Below are 18,477 nucleotides of genomic sequence, written 5' to 3'. Positions count from 1 at the left end.
AATGTGGTGTTCCAGGCACCTCCATTGGGATCTTCAAACCATTTTGGGGTAAACTGCACCCATCCACCATACACATGATGTGATATTTGCATCAGTTATGGGGCAGACAAGGGTGCAGTTTCAAAGGAACTATTATGAGATTAAAGCAGGCTCCTGATTATTCCTTTGCTGAAGGAAGGTTTCCTTCCCAGTGCCCAGCAGCTGATCACTTGTAGGCACACAAATGCTCAAGGAAGATGAGGTAGTCCCCATTCAATGAAACCACTTCTTCCTCCCCATGATGTTCCTTGAAGTTGTCCCATGCTGGGGACTTCGGCAGGTTGGCAGAACTACCAATCCTGCGACTTCATAATGATGCCACGTGATTGCCAAGTGAGCTGTCCCACCCAACAGCCAATTGTTGTCCCACAGGGTGGAGCTGGAATGTTCCCCTGCCTTCCCTCTAATGTCACTAAGTTTGGGGTCCTGGGAAGGATGAAAACTCCTGGCCAGAATTCCAATACACTTCCTGCTGCTGTGCCCAACCCCACTTGCAACCTTGGGGTGGAGGAGAGAAAGAAGAAGATACGCTAATGTATTGTCATCATTATTATTTATTTATTATTTATTTATTATAACGCCCTTCCTCTGAAGATCACAGGGCAGTTTGCAGTACAGGCATCCCCTCCAGATACACATGATCAATTAATAATCAACTGTGTATACACACAGTGCTGGGAAATAATCAAATAATTCATTCAAACCTGGAAAAGGTGGGAGAGAGCTGGAGAGTCCTCGTGGCTCATGGGGAGACCCTCCCCGGAGCCCAAAGAGGAAGCCCCATAGAGACCAGAAGTGCAGTGGGGCTTTGTTTAGGCTGCTCAGCCTCCCTGCCTAACAGATGATGTGTGGGGCAGTGCAGCAGCAGCAGCAGCCATTTTCCCACACGTCCTCCAGCCTCCTGCCAACCCCAGAGCTTCAATTGTAGTTGTGGATATTTTTGGACACAGTATTTTTGGTATGGATTGAAGAGAGAGTGGCAGAGAGGGAGTTTAAAGGGTGTTTAAAGGGCGCTCCCCACTTTATGTGATTTCACTTAAGCGTGGGGGCCCCTGGAACGTAACCCCAAGATAAGTGGGGAGTCACCTGTATAAAAACACAACAATGCATAACATAATTACAAATGAAACCCGTCCCCAAACCACATGTTGTTGTTTAGTCGTTTAGTCGTGTCCGACTCTTCGTGACCCCATGGACCACAGCATGCCAGGCACTCCTGTCTTCCACTGCCTCCCGCAGTTTGGTCAAACTCATGTTCGTAGCTTCGAGAACACTGTCCAACCATCTCATCCTCTGTCGTCCCCTTCTCCTAGTGCCCTCCATCTTTCCCAACATCAAGGTCTTTTCCAAGGATTCTTCTCTTCTCATGAGGTGGCCAAAGTATTGGAGCCTCAGCTTCACGATCTGTCCTTCCAGTGAGCACTCAGGGCTGATTTCCTTAAGAATGGATAGGTTTGATCTTCTTGCAGTCCATGGGACTCTCAAGAGTCTCCTCCAGCACCATAATTCAAAAGCATCAATTCTTCGGCGATCAGCCTTCTTTATGGTCCAGCTCTCACTTCCATACATCACTACTGGGAAAACCAAACCACATACCACTTACACAGTTTCAAAGGCCATAGATTATTTAATTAGCCAAAGGTACAGAGAGGATGAATGTTGTTTTTTTCCTGGCACCTAAATATATAAAAGGAAGGCACCAGGCGAGCCTCTCTGGGGAGAGCATTCCACAAACAGTAAGAAGAGAAGCGCTTACTGTTGCTAAAGGTGCGCCCTGCTCTAAGTGAACTGTTGGAAAATAACTCCTCCCTCTGGAAAATAATTGATGAAATAGTACGTATTATAAGATGTTTCTCCTTTTGAATGCAACCTGCCAATATCATGCCAGCACACATGTTTCAGAGTAGGAGAATATAGTAGCTGAATTATAGATCGTCTGCTTTGCCCAAATAAGGTCCCAGGTTCAATCTCCACCATCTCCAGCCAGAGAAATTGCTGGAGAAATTGCCAACTCAACCTGGATATAGGATTGAACATGGGACTGTTTGAATCTGGCAGGGGCTGCTGGGAATTGTAATCCAAAGAACATTGATAGCACAAGGTTGGAGAAGACTGATTCATGCAGCAGAAATCTGGTCTGTTCCACCTCAGTATAATTGCCATCTTCCCAAGGTGCCTTTATAAATAAAGTGTGCCTTGCTGGTATTGTATAGAGGATTATGAAAGGCAACCAGCCATGGTAAGATTAATGGACTTGCTAAATTTACATCATTGGTCTTTGAGACTTTCAGCTGATAACTGCACCATACTTAGGCAACACTCTACAAATTTACTCTACACACAAACACTTATCTCTTATTTAACTTATGGATCAACATGGGTAACTTTGATTTTTGTGTAATGTTTACTTTTCTCTTTGTTTTCTTTTTTGTTGTTGTTGGTTTTAATGTCTCTGTTCTTTTGTTTATATATTGTAAGTCACTTGGAATTACTTTAGTAAAACAGTGACCAGTAAATTTAATGAAGCAAATAACAGGCACACTATTATCGATGCTATACAACACATTCCAATCATTACATAGCAAAAAGTTAGCATTTTAATTGTTTTAGTGCTTGATCTGAAAATGCATATGAGGTTCTCCTCTCCAGGGAGTGATTTAATGGGCAAATTTTTGATGTCTAGGAGCCAATAAAACTGTTTAGAGGATTTAATACAACCAAGCAGTACATAAACGTTGCAAAATTAGTTGTGCTTTTTAAAAAGTACAGTAAGAAGTGAGTCGCACAGGGTTCAATGGAAATTTGAACACTAATAATGTATGAGAAAATTTTCATATATATATTTTATTATTATTCCTTAGGAAGATTGGGGTGCCCTGGTTTTATGTGTAAGCCTTTTTGCAACTGTAACGGAGGGGGATCCTGTTAGTGCCCAGATTACTGGAAGAGATGAAAAACAGCTTTCCTTAAATCATACAAACCCTAAAGTGTATATGTGTGTGTTTCACCTGCTTGATCATCATCCCACGATTCCACTTTGGTCATGGGAATGAGGAATCACAGCAGCATGGAACAGGTGACCGAGTTCATCTTAATTGGCTTCCAACTTCCTAGGCAATGGGAGCTGTTCCTTTTTGTGGTGCTGCTTCTTGTTTTCCTGTTAACGGTAGCCGGCAATATCACCATCATCACACTGGTATGCTTGGACAAGCGCCTCCAAACCCCCATGTACTTTTTCCTCTGCAACCTCTCACTCATTGAGGTCTTTTTCGTCACATCTATCATCCCCAAGATGCTGGTGAACATGGTTTCTCTGAACAAAGCCATCTCTTACTCAGGCTGTGTGGCCCAATGCTATTTCTACTTTTCCTTTGGTGGCAGTGAAGCCATCCTTATTGCCGTGATGGCCTTTGATCGCTATGTCGCCATCTGCAAACCTCTTCGCTATTCCATAATCATGAATGGATGGCTCTGCACTGATCTGGTCTTGGGCTGCTGGGTTTGTGGTTCCGTCTCTACACTTGTCCCCATCATCCTGCTTTTGGACCTATCCTTCTGTGGCTCTAACACCATTGACCATTTCTTCTGTGACTATGCCCCAATGATAAAGCTTTCCTGTAATGATGTACATTTCAACCTGGCTCTGGAGAATATTGTGTCCTCAGTGGTGCTCCTGGGCTCTTTGTTTGCCACGCTTCTCTCTTATGTCTACATCATTGCCACCATCTTGCGCATGCATTCCACCACAAGTCGACTAAAAACATTTTCTACCTGTGCATCTCACATCACTGTTGCTTCCATCTTTTATCTCTGTTCAATCTTCATGTACTCTTTACCCAGCCATGGATACTCCCGGGATGTCCAGATGGGCATTGCTGTCCTTACAGCAGCGGTCACGCCTTTACTGAACCCTTTTATCTATACACTAAGGAATGAGAAGGTCAAGGAGGTATTCAAAGACTTTCTGAAGAAGAGGAAATTCACACTGTGAGAATGAAGCAACTCTTTGATTCATCCCACTTTGTCGTCATTGCATCCTTCTGATTCAGTTTGTACTGGTTGATTGGAATGCGAACAACGGTGTTGGACTGCTGGTTGTGTTGCTTCTTCTGCACTGATGTAGTTCAATAGGAAGAAGCAACCCCTTCTTTCAACTTCAATGAAGGTAATTAAAGAATGTTTGAAGTGCAATTCAGTCACCACGTGTAAAATGAGGGTAGATAGAAAACTGGGTAACTGGGGTTTGACCCTCACTCTGTGTGTTCCAGTCTATGTTTTCTGGCAGTTAGAGCTGCTGGAATAAAAGGTGAAAGGTAGGATTAAATATCCTGTAGATCCCTTGCTAGTCATCTTGGGGATGCAATCTCAAATTTAATTTCCCCCCTCCTCATGAATAAGTCCCAATCCAGGGAAAGTATATATTGGCACTGCTACTGACATCTTCATGAGTTTTCCCACTGCCTGAAACTACTTCTGTAGAAACTGAGCTCCATCTGATACAGGCAGACAACTGGCATAACTGTGTGTGATTGTTATCTGCATGACTTTGGAGTTTAAATTGTTGATTTTTAGTCATTAAGTCGTGTCCGACTCTTCGTGACCCCATGGACCATAGCAGGCCAGGGACTCCTGTCTTCCACTGCCTCCCTCCAACCATCTCATCCTCTGTCATCCCCTTCTCCTAGTGCCCTCAATCTTTCCCAACATCAGGGTATTTTCCAGGGAGTCTTCTCTTCTCATGAGGTGGCCAAAGTATTGGAGCCTCAGCTTCAGGATCTGTCCTTCCAGTGAGCACTCAGGGCTGATTTGAAATTATTGTGACTTATATTGTAATTTGATATTCTTTGAAAAATGTGTTGGGATTGAGTATGGCATAGGGTTTTTAGGGGATAGTGTAGAGAGTTTTCATTAGAACTGAGCTGAAATATCAGATAATTGTCATTATTATAGAATCATAGAATTGTACAGTTGGAAGGAACCCGGGAAATCATCTAGTCTATCCCTGTGTGATGCAGGAATCTCAACTAAAGCATCCATGACAGATGGACACCCAACCTCTGCTTAGAAACTTCTGAGGAAGGAGAGTCCACCACCGTTTAGGGGAGTCTGTTCCACAGTCAAACAACTCTTACTGGATCAGAAAGTTCTTCCTGATGCTTAGTCAAAATCCCCTTTCTTGTAACTTGAACCCACTGATTCAGGTCCTACTCTCTAGAGCAGGAGAAAACAAGCTTGCTCTATATTCCCCAAGTGATAGCCCTTTAGATATTTGAAGACACAAAGGCAAATCTAGGGGAACAAAAGTGGTTTGGTTGCACTGGCCACGTAACTTCTGGGGCGCCGCAACAATTTGAGGCACCAAAGTCTGCAACTAGAAGATGGCTAGCATATTTCTTCTCAGTCTCTTCTTTACCTTGACCTAAGCCTCTCTATCTGGTGTCTAACCGGTGTCCACAACTCTCCTCAGGCCACACCCTTCATTTGCTCTTCTTCACACCTGCACGTTATTCCACATCTTGAACTCTGCTTCTTGCTTGTCTGGATGGAAGACAGGGAGAGGAGTGTAAGTGTGAATGTGGCCCTGAAAAGAGTGCTGCCCTTGGATCAATAAAGTTTCTCAACCCAGGCAATAGAAGAAGGATGTCAGCAGGCTTATATGTCATGTCAGGATTTATGATCTCCCTCTCACACCAAAGAGACAGCAGGCTGGTGGTTTTACTACTTTCAGATTTATTGGTATTTACACAGTAAATCAGTCAGAGCACACAGCTCAATCTTCCTCACTCGATGGGTCAGTTGAGCCCACTGGAGGGTGGGCTCTTTTCCAACAGGATACCCACCATCTGCTCCTCCTTCTGTTGGCTTGATGCCAAGCCTGGACTCTGCTCATCCTCCTAGTACAAGGAGACTCAGGAGCAGATTGTCCAGTTTGTCCCTCCTCCCCGGAGAGCGTGTCTGAAAGATGTGGCCCCTCTGTCTGTCTTATGCTGTCCTGGAAATTTACGACCTGCATTCCAGGATGGGAGGGGCTTACCTCACTCTTCACATTTGAAGAAAGCAATCCTACTTTGATCCTCGGAGCCCTCTCTGCCATTCTGGGAAGGAAAGATTGTGACATGTCGCAAGCAGCCCCCCTCTCTTTTTTTCTTTTTCTTTTAAAGAAAGCTAGGCAACACCTGTGGGTCTCAAACTGCTGGAAGCGATTAGGGGATCTAAGCAATGGTTTGGTCAAGGAACCACTGAGCTGAGCTGGCTCTGTAAGCAACCTCCTCTTGACTGAGCTGTGATAGCTCAGTCAGTACAGCATGAGACTCTTAATCCCAGGGTTATGAGTTCAAGCCTCATGTTGGGCAAATGATTCCTGTGTTGCAGAGGGTTGTATCCTCATGGTCTCTCCCAACTCTGCAATACTGTGCTTATAATAATAATAAAATAATAAATTTTTATTTATACCCCGCCCTCCCCAGTCAAAAACCGGGCTCAGGGCGGCTGACACCAACAGAATTACAATAAAACATAAAAACAATTAATTAAAATACAGATTAAAATACAGTATTAAAATTTAAAGTGCAGCCTCATTTCAAGTAGTCCATAAATCCAAGCCATGAGGGAGGAAAACACAGGGGTCAGGCTGAGTCTAAGCCAAAGGCCAGGTGGAACAGCTTCCATGATATTGGTCTGTGCAAAATTAGCCACCTTCCTCCTCCCAGTGGGCATAATTGATTCTCCTGCTGAGAGGTCAAGCAAGCACAGCTGCCCCATCCTGCCACCCATTATTCCAAAGGAAACGATCTGGCATTACTGTTGCAATGCTTTGAGTCTACAGTTGTTGTTGTTTAGTCGTTTAGTCGTGTCCAACTCTTCGTGACGCCACGGACCAGAGCACGCTAGGCACTCCTGTCTTCCACTGCCTCCCGCAGTTTGGTCAAACTCATGTTGATGGCAGGGCTGGAGCGTCCATTTAGGTGGACTAGGCAACTGCCTAGAGCGCCAAAATGGAGGGGGCGCTGGCCAGCCTGCCCCACCACCCACCGCCCGGTGCTGCCTGCAGGACCGTCTCTAGGCCCGGCCACCGGGGCGCTGAGGGGAGGAGGATGCGGGAGGCGATCCTCCTCTGAGGCCGCTGCTGCTGTGCGCGTCTTCCTGGAGGCTGACTTTGCGATGCAGCACGGCTTCTGATTGGCTGCAGGAGTTTCCAGCAGCCAATCAGAAGCTGCGGGCGCCTCTGGGCACCACCCCTTCCAGCACGCTTTCTGATTGGCTGCAGGAGTTTCCAGTTTGAGTGTTTCCAAACACCCCTTAAACTCCCCCTCCCATCTTGTCCCTCCAATGGCAATGGGTAGATCACTGCCAGTTTTTGATACTGGAGATTGCAGCCTGGTTTATTGCTTTCATTTTATGGATCAATTGCCTCATTTGATAGTAAAATTCATGTTGAGTTGCTGTTTTAGGGGTTGCTTTTCATCGTCGGGAATGGATTAATCCATTTTCCATTACTTTCTATGGGAAAGCACACCTTTGTGACTTTGGGGAGCTGTTTTATATTCTCAGGGGGCCCCACCAAAAATTGAGGGACGTTTCAGGGGGGGTTGTACTGGTGGACGGGCGTGCATGCCTTTAGACATAGCAATTTAGATTTAGGTATGTGTGTGACTTTATTCATTTACAGTATTTGCTGCATCTAAATTGCTGCTGCTGTTGTTTCTTTTGCCACAAAAAAAGAAAGAAGGAAGAAGACAGGAGAGACAGGTGGGAAGGAGGATATTATTTCCAGTGCCCAGACATGCAGACACGGGCAGCCCGGGAGGATATTATTTCCAGTGCCCAGACATGCAGACACGGGCAGCCTGGCACCGGAAGTCACTTCTGCCCTGGCAAATTGTAGAATCGTAGAGTTGGAAAGGACCCTGAGGGGCATCTAGTCCAACCCCCTACAATGCAGTAATCTTTTGTACAACGTGGGGCTCAAACCCACAGCCCTGAGATTAAGAGTCTGCTGCTCTGCAGATGGAGTGTAGGGGAATGGGATGACGTGAAGGGGGTCTGCCCCCCACCTGGTTTGCTTTTAGACAGCAAGTCACCTCCCGATACCACATGGTTCCACCCTGGTTTGCATCAGGGAAGGAGCCGTTGAAGGCAGGGACATACCTAGGCATTGGCCAGGCTATCATATCACCCCTCAACCTTATCTTCTCCAGGCTAATCATACCCAGCTCCCTAAGCCGTTCCTCATAAGGCATCGTTTCCAGGCCTTTGACCATTTTGGTTGCCCTCCTCTGAACACGTTCCAGCTTGTCAGTATCCTTCTTGAACTGTGGTGCCCAGAACTGGACACAGAGTCATTTCCCCTTGAGCTCCTTGGAGGGAAGGTGGTATAGAAGTTTAATAATGAAATAAATCCTCCACGTTTCCATCCTTCTCTGGAGGGAGATAGGATGGCCATTCAATCTGTTGAAGAAAGATTCCAACAACTACAACACTATAATTCCGTATTTGGCTTCCTGTATGATATATACAGCATCAACAAAAAATGTACTGAAGATGTACAGAAGGTCTGCAAGACTTTGGAGCAGACATTGAAAACAAAGATATTGATGCTGAAGATCTGTGCTGTGAACTTCAAGCAGTTGCTCGAAGGCTTCCAGAGTCTATGCCACCACAAAAAGTACTTTTCTTCATACTATAACACAAAATCCAGAATAGTGTGCCTAATGTTTCTTGTTTCTCTTAGGATCCTTCTCACACTTCCAGTGTCAGTGGCAAGTGGTGAACGCAGTTTTTCAAAACTCAAACTTTTAAAAACACACATACGCTCAACTGTGTTCCAAAAGAGACTAGTTGGTTTGGCAACTATATCAATCGAACATGCTGAAGCATCAGCACTTGATCTGAAGGAACTGTTAACAAAATTTGCAAAGGAAAAGGCACGCAAAATAAGATTTTGATTTGCTTGAAATTGAAACATTTAAAGAGACTTAAATTTCAGCATCAGATTTAACATTTTTCAAAGTGATTTCTGAGCTAAAATTGTGTTCTGTTAGAGAAAATGAATCTGAAATTGTATTATGACTTGTTTTCACAATTTGAAAAAAAATAAATTAACAATTTCAAATTCTGTGCTTTTCATTCTTCCTATAATACATCAGTGTTTGAAATATGGTTGGCCCGGGGGGGGGGGCAGAAGGTGATCTCACCTAGGGCGCAAATAACCCTAGCACCGGCCCTGGTTGGTGGCTTCGAGAACACTGTCCAACCATCTCGTCCTCTGTCATCCCCTTCTCCATGTGCCCTCCATCTTTCCCAGCATCAGGGTCTTTTCCAGGGAGTCTTCTCTTCTCATGAGGTAGCCAAAGTATTGGAGCCTCAGCTTCAGGATCTGTCCTTCCAGTGAGCACTCAGGGCTGGTTTCCTTCAGAATGGATAGGTTTGATCTTCTTGCAGTCCATGGGACTCTCAAGAGTCTCCTCCAGCACCATAATTCAAAAGCATCAATTCTTCCAGCTCTCACTTCCATACACCACTACAGGGAAAACCATAGCTTTAACTATATGGACCTTTGTCAGCAAGGTGATGTATTTGCTTTTTAAGTGAGTAAAACTGTGAGTAAAAAAAAGCAAAGGAGCCACTCAGAATGAAAACCCTGACAAAGTCATTCATAATCGTACCCAGCAATTCCCCTAATTAGGGCAATTTCTTCAACAGATCAAACCTCCAGATGCTTCCCAGAAGCAGCTAGAAAACAACAAGCAAGCCTGAAAGTGGTTATAACTAACCCTGTGTACTGAGACCTGGGGTAGGGGTGACCTAACAAGAGAGAGGAGTAAGCTATCCCATTGGTGGCTCAGTAGGGCCAAGGCAGTAGTGTCCTAGCGTATTTGTTGGGGCAGCAATAGGATTGAAGGAGCCCCAGGTTTTTGTACCCCCACAGGTACAGGTGACCCAGCAGGGTCACCACTAACCTGGAGCACTCTTGACCTTACAGACATTGCCTCTCCCTGCTCCACTGCTGTCCTGACCAGCACAATGCAGCCAATGACAGGAGTGACCACCAGGAAACACTGTTTCCTACTTACTAACAGTAACACACATTAACATAATAGCATCAGAAAATGGGGTGGGTCCTCAAGGGTCATTTAGCTGTACAGTGGTACCTTGGTTCTCAAACACCTTGGTACTCAAGTAGTCCAAACCTCCTGCTCATGCAGGGAATCTGCTGCTCCTAGCCCAAGAGAAAACATTCTGAAGTGTGCTTGATTCAACTTGAATCCTCAACAGTGAAATGTTATGCCTGTCTACTCAGAGGAAAGCCACAGTGAGTTCAACGGGACTTGCTCCCTGGTATGATGCAACCCTATAAATGTTTAACTGGGAGTAAGTCCTGTTGAATTTAGAAGGAGCTCCCTTTGTGTAGATATGCATAGCTACTGCATTGATAGTATCAAAACTAGGAGTGGCAAACCTGTGAGGCCCTACAGGTCAACTCCCAACATCCCTGATGATTGACCTTGCTGTCCTGGGCTATTGGGATCTGGGAGTTCTGCAGCATCTGGATGGCGAAAGGTTAACCTCTTGCTTCTAAAGCATCAAACATTTGCTTTTCAGCTCTTAATTGTTTGTAGCTATTATTCCTTTGGGAACCTCTCCATGAAATGTAGAAAATGAAGACTTCTGGGAATTTGAGTTTACAAGCACCTAAGAAGGCGTCTATCTCATGAGGTAGATGATAGATACCAATGACAAAGAATGCTAAGAATGGCTTGTTTCTCCTGCTATTGCCTCCTTGTGTTTGTCTTCCCTTTTTATTTCCAGAAGAAGCAGCACACAATTATACTCTGAAATCTGTATTGTTGTTCCTAATGCTACATCAAAAGAACACATTCTTGCATGCTCTTTAATTTCTGTTTTTAGTGGGAGTTTTGTTTTGTTTTTTAAGTATACAATTGCTAGGAGATTCCAGTGTTCCTTGTTGGATGGGAAGAAATCCCAATGCTCTTCTTTTTATCATACCGTATATTAAAATAGCTTTTTATTTATTTCTTCATAGGCTGAAGAAAGGAAACACAATAGGTAAGTTCAGCAAACAATAGATTGTAGGCAATAATGGATTGTAGACAATATTAGTTGAAATTACTGAGTATGATTGGGGTCCTTGAATTTCAACAGGTCTACCGTGAATAAAAATTAGTTGGATACAACATACAGTGGGGAAATAACCAGTTGTCCTAGACATAAAGACCAGTGAAGAATGTGGAGAGAGAATACTTTTGCTCCCTCTCTGATAACATTAGAACCTGGGGACATCCACTGAAGTTGGACATTGGAAAATCCAGGACAGACAAAACAAAGTACTTCACACACCGTCTCGCCAGAGTGGTGCATGCTGTAGTTATCTCTTGCTTGGTCTACTGCAATGCACTCTACGTGGGGCTACCTTTGAAGGTGACCCGGAAACTACAACTAATCCAGAATGCGGAAGCTAGACTGGTGACTGGGAACAGCCGCCGAGACCACATAACACCGGTCTTGAAAGATCTACATAGGCTCCCAGTACGTTTCCGAGCACAGTTCAAAGTGTTGGTGCTGATCTTTAAAGCCCTAAATGGCCTCGATCCAGTATACCTGAAGGAGCGTCTCCACCCCCATCGTTCTGCCCAGACACTGAGGTCCAGCACCGAAGGCCTTCTGGCGGTTCCCTCATTGTGAGAAGCCAAGTTGCAGGGAACTAGGCAGAGGGCATTCTCAGTAGTGGCGCCCACCCTCCCATCAGTTGTCAACGAGAAAAACAGCTACCAGATTTTTAGAAGACATCTGAAGGCAGCCCTGTTTAGGGAGGCTTTTATGGTTTAATGAATTATTGTATTGTATTTTTCTGTTGAAAGCCACCCAGAGTGGCTGGGGAAACCTAGCCAGATGGGCAGGGTATAAATAAATTATTGTTGTTATTGTTATTATTATTACACAGCACATCCTTGACTGATGGATTACCTTTGTGTGAATGTGTTTCTTCCGCTTGATCATTCCACAACTCCACATTCACCATGGGACTGAGGAATCAGAGCAGCGTGGTTCAAGTGGCCGAGTTCATCTTAACTAGTTTTCAACTTCCTAGACACTTGGAGCTCTCCCTTTTTGTGGTGCTTCTGGTTGTCTTCCTGCTAACAGTAGCTGGGAATATCACCATCATCGCACTGGTATGTCTGGACCAGCGTCTCCAAACCCCCATGTACTTTTTGCTCTGCAACCTCTCACTCATGGAAGTCTTCTTTGTCACATCTATCATCCCCAAGATGCTAGTGGACATGGTTTCCCTGAGCAAGTCCATCTCTTTTTTGGGCTGTTTGGCCCAATGCTACTTCTACTTTGTCTTTGGCACATCTGAAACCATCCTTCTTGCTGTGATGGCCTTTGATCGCTATGTTGCCATCTGCAGACCACTGCGCTATGCCGCCATCATGAATGGATGGGTCTGCACCTATTTGGTCTTTGGCTGCTGGCTTGCGGGATTCCTTTTTCCTGTTGCCTCAGCCATTTTGCTCTATCCACTATCCTTCTGTGACTCTAATATTATAGACCATTTCTTCTGTGATTATGCTTCAATGCTAAAGCTTTCTTGTAATGATGTATATCTCAATCTGACTTTGGCTTCTGCCCTGTCCTCAGTGGTGCTCCTCAGTTCTTTGTTCGTCACTCTTCTCTCTTACATCTACATCATCGTCACCATCTTGCGCATGCACTCCACCACAGGTCGACAAAAGACATTTTCCACCTGTGCATCTCACATCACTGTTGCCTCCATTTTTTATGGCAGCTCAATTTTCATGTACTCTTTACCCAGCCAGGGACGCTCTCGGGATGTCCAAAAAGCAGTTGCTGTCCTTACCGGAATGCTTACCCCATTGCTGAACCCTTTTATTTATAGTCTAAGGAATGAGAAGGTCAAGGAGGCCTTCAAAGACTGTCTGAAGAGGAGGAAAGTCACACTGTGAGAAGAAGCTCTTTGATACATCCTTTCCTTTCTTCATTGCATCATCATGATTCAGTTTGTTCAGGCTGATTAGAATGTGAGCAAGTATGTGATGGACTGCTGGTTGTGGTGTTTCTTCTGGGAGGGGGGGGTGCAGCTCCTGTCTTTTAACTACTATATCACCAGCAAATGACTGCATGAACCTTGAAAATGCAAGATATCACTACATGTAAAATGGTTATAAATAGAAAACTGGGTAACTGGGTCTGACGGACAGACAGGTTAGCCTCCTGTTGAACCAGAAACCAATCAGTACTGTGTGGAGTATTGTCAAATTAGGTGAGTTTTGTTATCATATATGGCTTTTCTGACAGCAAATGTTTGTTAGGGCTTAGAGCACATAGATAGGGTGCAGTTCAGAGCCTGCTTAGGGCTGAATTGGAAGTTAGCTAGGCAGGGCAAGCCAGATCATTTTTACGAGGGGAACATAAAGATCTTAGAAGGGACTGGGAGAGTTTTACTGGTTGATGTTGGCATCCATCTGTCTCAAGAGACTATGTAGTGTGACCAGACCACTAATCGCTCTAGAAGAGATTGTTGTATTCAGGGAGAGGTTCAAAGTGTGGATTTTAATAAAGTTATGTAAAGAGTGAGTGAAACAATGAGCTGTGCCTTATCAGAGTAACCCATTAAGCTGTAACTCTCAACAAGATTATGTAAATAAAATTCTAGTTTTGTTCCAAAAGTGCCTCATCCTTACTTTGATCCTCTGGGAGGGGGATAAGTAGGTTAAAGTAACAGAGGTATAAAATTGGGTCAGGTGACAAGAAGGCTTGGGGGAGGGGGAATCAATAGAAATTATGTCATGCACACATACCCAATAAAGGAAGCAGATTCCTCCCCCCCCAAAAAAAACCCATCTTTTTGAGTGGAGGTTATTGTGTGCCGAGGTACCAAGATATCCCCCCAATAACTCACACATCACATGATATTTAAGTTTGAGGTTTTTGGCATTAATTTTGGCCACAACTTTATTTAAATACAACTGAATGTGAGTGGTTGCTTAGGCACTGGTTCTTGCCATCTGTCCCCCAACTGGGACAGATCTGACTCCCACTAGCCTAGTAGGGGAGCCAGTAGGTGAACACCCTCTGGGAGAGATCGGGGCAGGGGCCTACACCCTTGACCTCATCCCTCAGATGCTCCCCGAGGCTCATGCGTGGCCCTGGCCCCTAACGGGGATGAACGGACAAACATGTAGAGCCCCAGGATTCCTTTAGAGGAATACCCCTAAAGGCAGCAGCAACCCTGAGGGGCAGGCCCAACCAAAATCCATACCCCTCCACCATCCAATTTGAACCAATGCCTAACCACCAACCTTACAAGTTGTGACTTATTGCAGCGTAGTAGGCAAAAACCACATGGCACCAGCCAATCAGCCAAGTGGCAAAATTCCTACCAGGCCCCTGATCCAAAACAGGCGACCCCATGACAGGCGCAGCAAGGTCAAGCAAAAAACACCTAAAATTAGAAGAGGGCGGGCGGGAGATTCATTGCGAGCAGCAAAAGTGGGGGGAAAGCTGCTCGCTAAGCATATTTAAGTGTAGAAGCTGTCAATCAATCATTTGCTACATGCTAAATTCCCCAGCAACAGCTCAACCCACCGATCACACATGTGGCCATCCAAATTGACCCGCCTCTCCAACCCCGGGATATCTTGTTAACCCTTCCGCAACCCATGTTTTACTTTAAGGGTAGAACCTGCTCTGTAGTAGTCTTTCCCTTGTCTTCATCACCAAAATGCCCTAGAATAGCAATAGATCTGGGTACTGTGAGGAGTGAAAAATAATGGCCAGGCTCCCAACACACTTGCTGCTGCCCCCCCCCCACTTGCAAGCTTGGTGGTGGTTGTGGATGGAGAGAGAAGAAGCTGTGGTAATGGCGAGCCCCACCCTCAATGAACTCTTCAAGATTCCCTTCCTGGATAAATTTTGGTGCAATGGTTCCCCCTCGATTTCTCTGTTCACAAAAATGAAGCATGTTCAGTATTGTTTCCTGCTGGGGTCAGTAAATGCAGCAGAACAGAACAGAACAGAACTTTCCTTTTCTCTCAGCCAAGGAAATGAAAATGGAACAACTTTACCCCTGATTTCAATATAATGATGGAATCATCAATTCCATCAGGTTTGATGGAATTGATTATTAAAGAATGAGTAAGTAGGGTTGGCATATGTTCATAATTTCCCATACATATCAAGGACGTATGGCAAGTCATTTCGGCAGTGTTGATTTTGCCGAATATCGAAAAATAGCTCAAAATAGCTAAAAAGCAGCTCAACAACTTTGGCCAAAAAAAAGTCTCGATAACTTTTTTGCCCAGATTTTTTGAAATATGGCAACCCTAGACGATAATAGCCACCTATGATAATCTTATGTAGCACCGCCGAGAGAAGGAGGATGGGGAACCTGAAGCCCAAGAGCAAAATTTGTAACTCTTCAGCCTTTCTATCTCTTCCATGTAACTCTCCCAAAGCCACAAGTCTCATTGACTCTGATTCACACCCCAAAGTGTTCTTTGCATGGCTATTTCACCCCATCACCTGCTATTCCAATGCAAACACTTTAGTATTACTATTCCAATGCTTTGAGTCCATACTCGTGTGACCTTAGAAGAGAGAGAAGCAAGGATCACCATCAGCTCATGAGGGCTGAGACAGCGGTGTCCTAGTGGTGGTAGGACTGCATTTGTTGGGGCAGAAGTGGGATTGAAGGAGCTACAGGATTTTGGTAGCCCCATAGGTGTAGGTGCATTGCTGTCCTGACCAGCGGAGTGCCACAAATGGGTCAAAGTTAATTCCTCTGCACCCCCAGAGTGACCACTTGAGTGACCATTGTCTCCTACCTAGTATCAGAGAGCTGGAAGGGACCTCAAAGGTCATCTAGTAGCAGTCGTACAAACTTTCTGCTACTGCAGGAGATCTGCTGCCTCTCACCCAAGAAAAACAATTATGAACTGTCCTCGAACCATCTTGAATCCCCAGCAGTGACATTCTATGCATGTCTCCTCAGAAGAAAGCTACATTAAGTTCAATGGGACTTGCTCTGCAGCCCTGTGCATGTCTACCTGGGAGAAAGTCCTATTGAATTCAGTGGGAGTATCCTCTGCACTGTTAGTATTGAAAATAATAGAATAGAATAGAAAATAGAATAGAATAGTATTGAAAATAAAAGCTGTAAACCACATAGTGGGAATCTTCAACTCCCAATATCCCTTGACGTTGATTATGCTGATGGGCCGGCAAGATTTGGGAGTTCTTCAGCGTCTAGATGGTGACAAATTAACCACCCTGGTCTAAAGCATCCAACATTTTGCCTACCAACTCTTAATTGTTTGCAACCATTATTCCTTTGGGAAGCTCTCCATGAAATACAGAAAATGAAGACTTATGGGAATTTGAGTTTGAAACCACCAAAGAAGGCATCTCATCACATAGATATCCTATAGATACCAGGGACAAAGAACGGTGAGAATGAATGCCTTCTCTTGCTATTATTCTGTGCCCCGCACCTCCTGCTTTTTACTTTTACAGAAAGCAACACACAAACATCATCAAAACTCTCATAGAAATGCTCTGAAATCTGCATTGTTTCTTCATCAAAGAACACAACTTTTCTATTTTGGCATTTGCTTTGATTTCTGTTGTTAGATTTTGCTTTTTGCTTTTTAAGATAAAATTGCCAGGAGCTTACAATGTTTATTGTGTGATGGGATGAGATTTATGTGCTCTACTTTTTCATTTAACACATTTTAAAATGACTTTTTCTTCATATATTTACAGGCAGAAGAGAGGAAACACAACTGGTAAGTTCAGTACTTAGTGGGCTGTATCCAATATTAATTATACTCAGACTTGCCTCATTGAGATTAATGAGCACAACTAAGCAAGGTCCTTTAATTTCAACATGTCTACTGTGAGTAAAATTTGTGTGGCTACAACTTAATGTTTCCCTCTTGTAGCCTCTGAACTGTCACACTGCAGACTAATACAGAACTATTTATGTATTTATTATTCGTGGTATTTCTATGCCACCCCACAACTAAGGTTATCTGGGCAGTGTACATAAAAGTCTGTAGGTCGATCAATCCATAGATAATAAAGCACAGCAAAATTTAATCAGTAAAATTAAGCACAAGCTAGCCTTTAAAATACTAAAGCTGGAAGCTCAAAATCCTTTTTAAAAAGGACCCTAGATACGTTTTTATCCCTCTCTCATAAAAGTTGAACTTGGGGACATCTAATGAAGAATACAAAACAAAGTCCTTGTTCACTTCCCCCCACCCAACCACTCTTTTCTCTATACTTCTACATCGAAGTATCATCTGTGCTTGAGATATTTATCTCCTGAGTACATTGAGTTAAGTGCATCTACTTAATGAGTACCCATTGTTTATGTTTTTTAGGTAATGTTTATGTTTTTTAGGTAACTCCCAAATGTACAAAAACAACCAAACCACAAGCAAAGTCAATGAATTCATCTTGCTGGGCTTCTCGGTAGTCTGGCAGGTGGATATCGTTTTCTTTGTGGTGCTCCTTTTGGTCTACATGTTGACCATCACTGGCAACGTGGTCATCATTACTGCAACATGGGTTGACCGCCGACTCCACAGCCCCATGTATTTCTTCCTCTGTAACCTGTCCTTCCTTGATGCCATGGTGGCCACAGCCATTGCTCCCAAGATGATGAGGGACTTTTTATCAAAGAAGAAGGCCATATCCGTATCTGGGTGTATCTCTCAGTGTTATTTCTACTTCTTTCTTGGCACCACTGAATTCATCCTCTTGGCTGTCATGTCCTTGGACAGGTATGTTGCTATCTGCAACCCACTCCGATATTCCACCATAATGAATATACGCTTGACAATCCAGCTAATGCTTCTCTCCTGGTTTGGGGGCTTCTTTTCAGTCCTGTCTCCAATCATCATTATCTCTAAGCTACCTTTTTGTGGTCCTAACATAATTGACCACTTCTTCTGTGACATTGAGCCATTGATAAGACTTTCCTGTGCTGACACTGCCCTCCTGGAGATGATTGAGTTCTCCCTTTCGGCCATTGTGCTCTTGAGCTCTCTGATGCTGACAGTGGTATCCTACCTGTATATCATCACCACCATCCTCCGCATCCCATCCACGACAGGTAGGAAAAAGGCCTTCTCCACTTGTGCTTCCCACATCACGGTGGCCTCTGTCTTCTATGGAAGTGCTATCTTTATGTACATCGTGCCCAACAAAGGCTTTTCCTTTGGCCTCAAGAAAGCTGTGACCCTCCAAACCTGTATTGTCACCCACTTGTTCAATCCATTCATCTATACGCTGAGGAATCAGCAGGTCAAGGAAGTGCTCAAAGACACAGTGTCCAGACTCTCATGCACCACAAAGAAGCTGAAGACTAGCTTTCCAAGGAAGGAAGGGTAA

General features: G+C 44.3%; 3 protein-coding genes across 3 annotated transcripts; all 3 read left to right on the top strand.

Moving 5' to 3' along the window:
* The first annotated feature begins 3,088 nt into the window (after nucleotides 1-3,088).
* On the top strand, nucleotides 3,089-4,030 carry LOC118095707 (olfactory receptor 6C75-like). The gene has a single exon (XM_035136938.2). The coding sequence runs from the start codon at nucleotides 3,089-3,091 to the stop codon at nucleotides 4,028-4,030; it is 942 nt and encodes a 313-aa protein (XP_034992829.2).
* An 8,047-nt stretch (nucleotides 4,031-12,077) lies between these two features.
* On the top strand, nucleotides 12,078-13,025 carry LOC118095708 (olfactory receptor 6M1-like). The gene has a single exon (XM_035136939.3). The coding sequence runs from the start codon at nucleotides 12,078-12,080 to the stop codon at nucleotides 13,023-13,025; it is 948 nt and encodes a 315-aa protein (XP_034992830.3).
* A 4,471-nt stretch (nucleotides 13,026-17,496) lies between these two features.
* On the top strand, nucleotides 17,497-18,477 carry LOC118095709 (olfactory receptor 6M1-like). Its single transcript, XM_035136940.3, has one exon. It carries the CDS (start codon nucleotides 17,497-17,499, stop codon nucleotides 18,475-18,477), a length of 981 nt encoding a protein of 326 aa, XP_034992831.1.

Source organism: Zootoca vivipara, chromosome 12, assembly GCF_965207765.1.
Source record: "Zootoca vivipara chromosome 12, rZooViv2.hap1.1, whole genome shotgun sequence".
NCBI lineage: Eukaryota > Metazoa > Chordata > Lepidosauria > Squamata > Lacertidae > Zootoca > Zootoca vivipara.
Note: the sequence above shows the minus strand (reverse complement) of the source record. Positions and strands in the feature narration are given on the sequence as shown.

Coding starts and splice junctions, on each gene's coding strand:
- LOC118095707 (XM_035136938.2), top strand. CDS start 3,089: ATGAGGAATCACAGCAGCATGGAACAGGTGACCGAGTTCATCTTAATT.
- LOC118095708 (XM_035136939.3), top strand. CDS start 12,078: ATGGGACTGAGGAATCAGAGCAGCGTGGTTCAAGTGGCCGAGTTCATC.
- LOC118095709 (XM_035136940.3), top strand. CDS start 17,497: ATGTACAAAAACAACCAAACCACAAGCAAAGTCAATGAATTCATCTTG.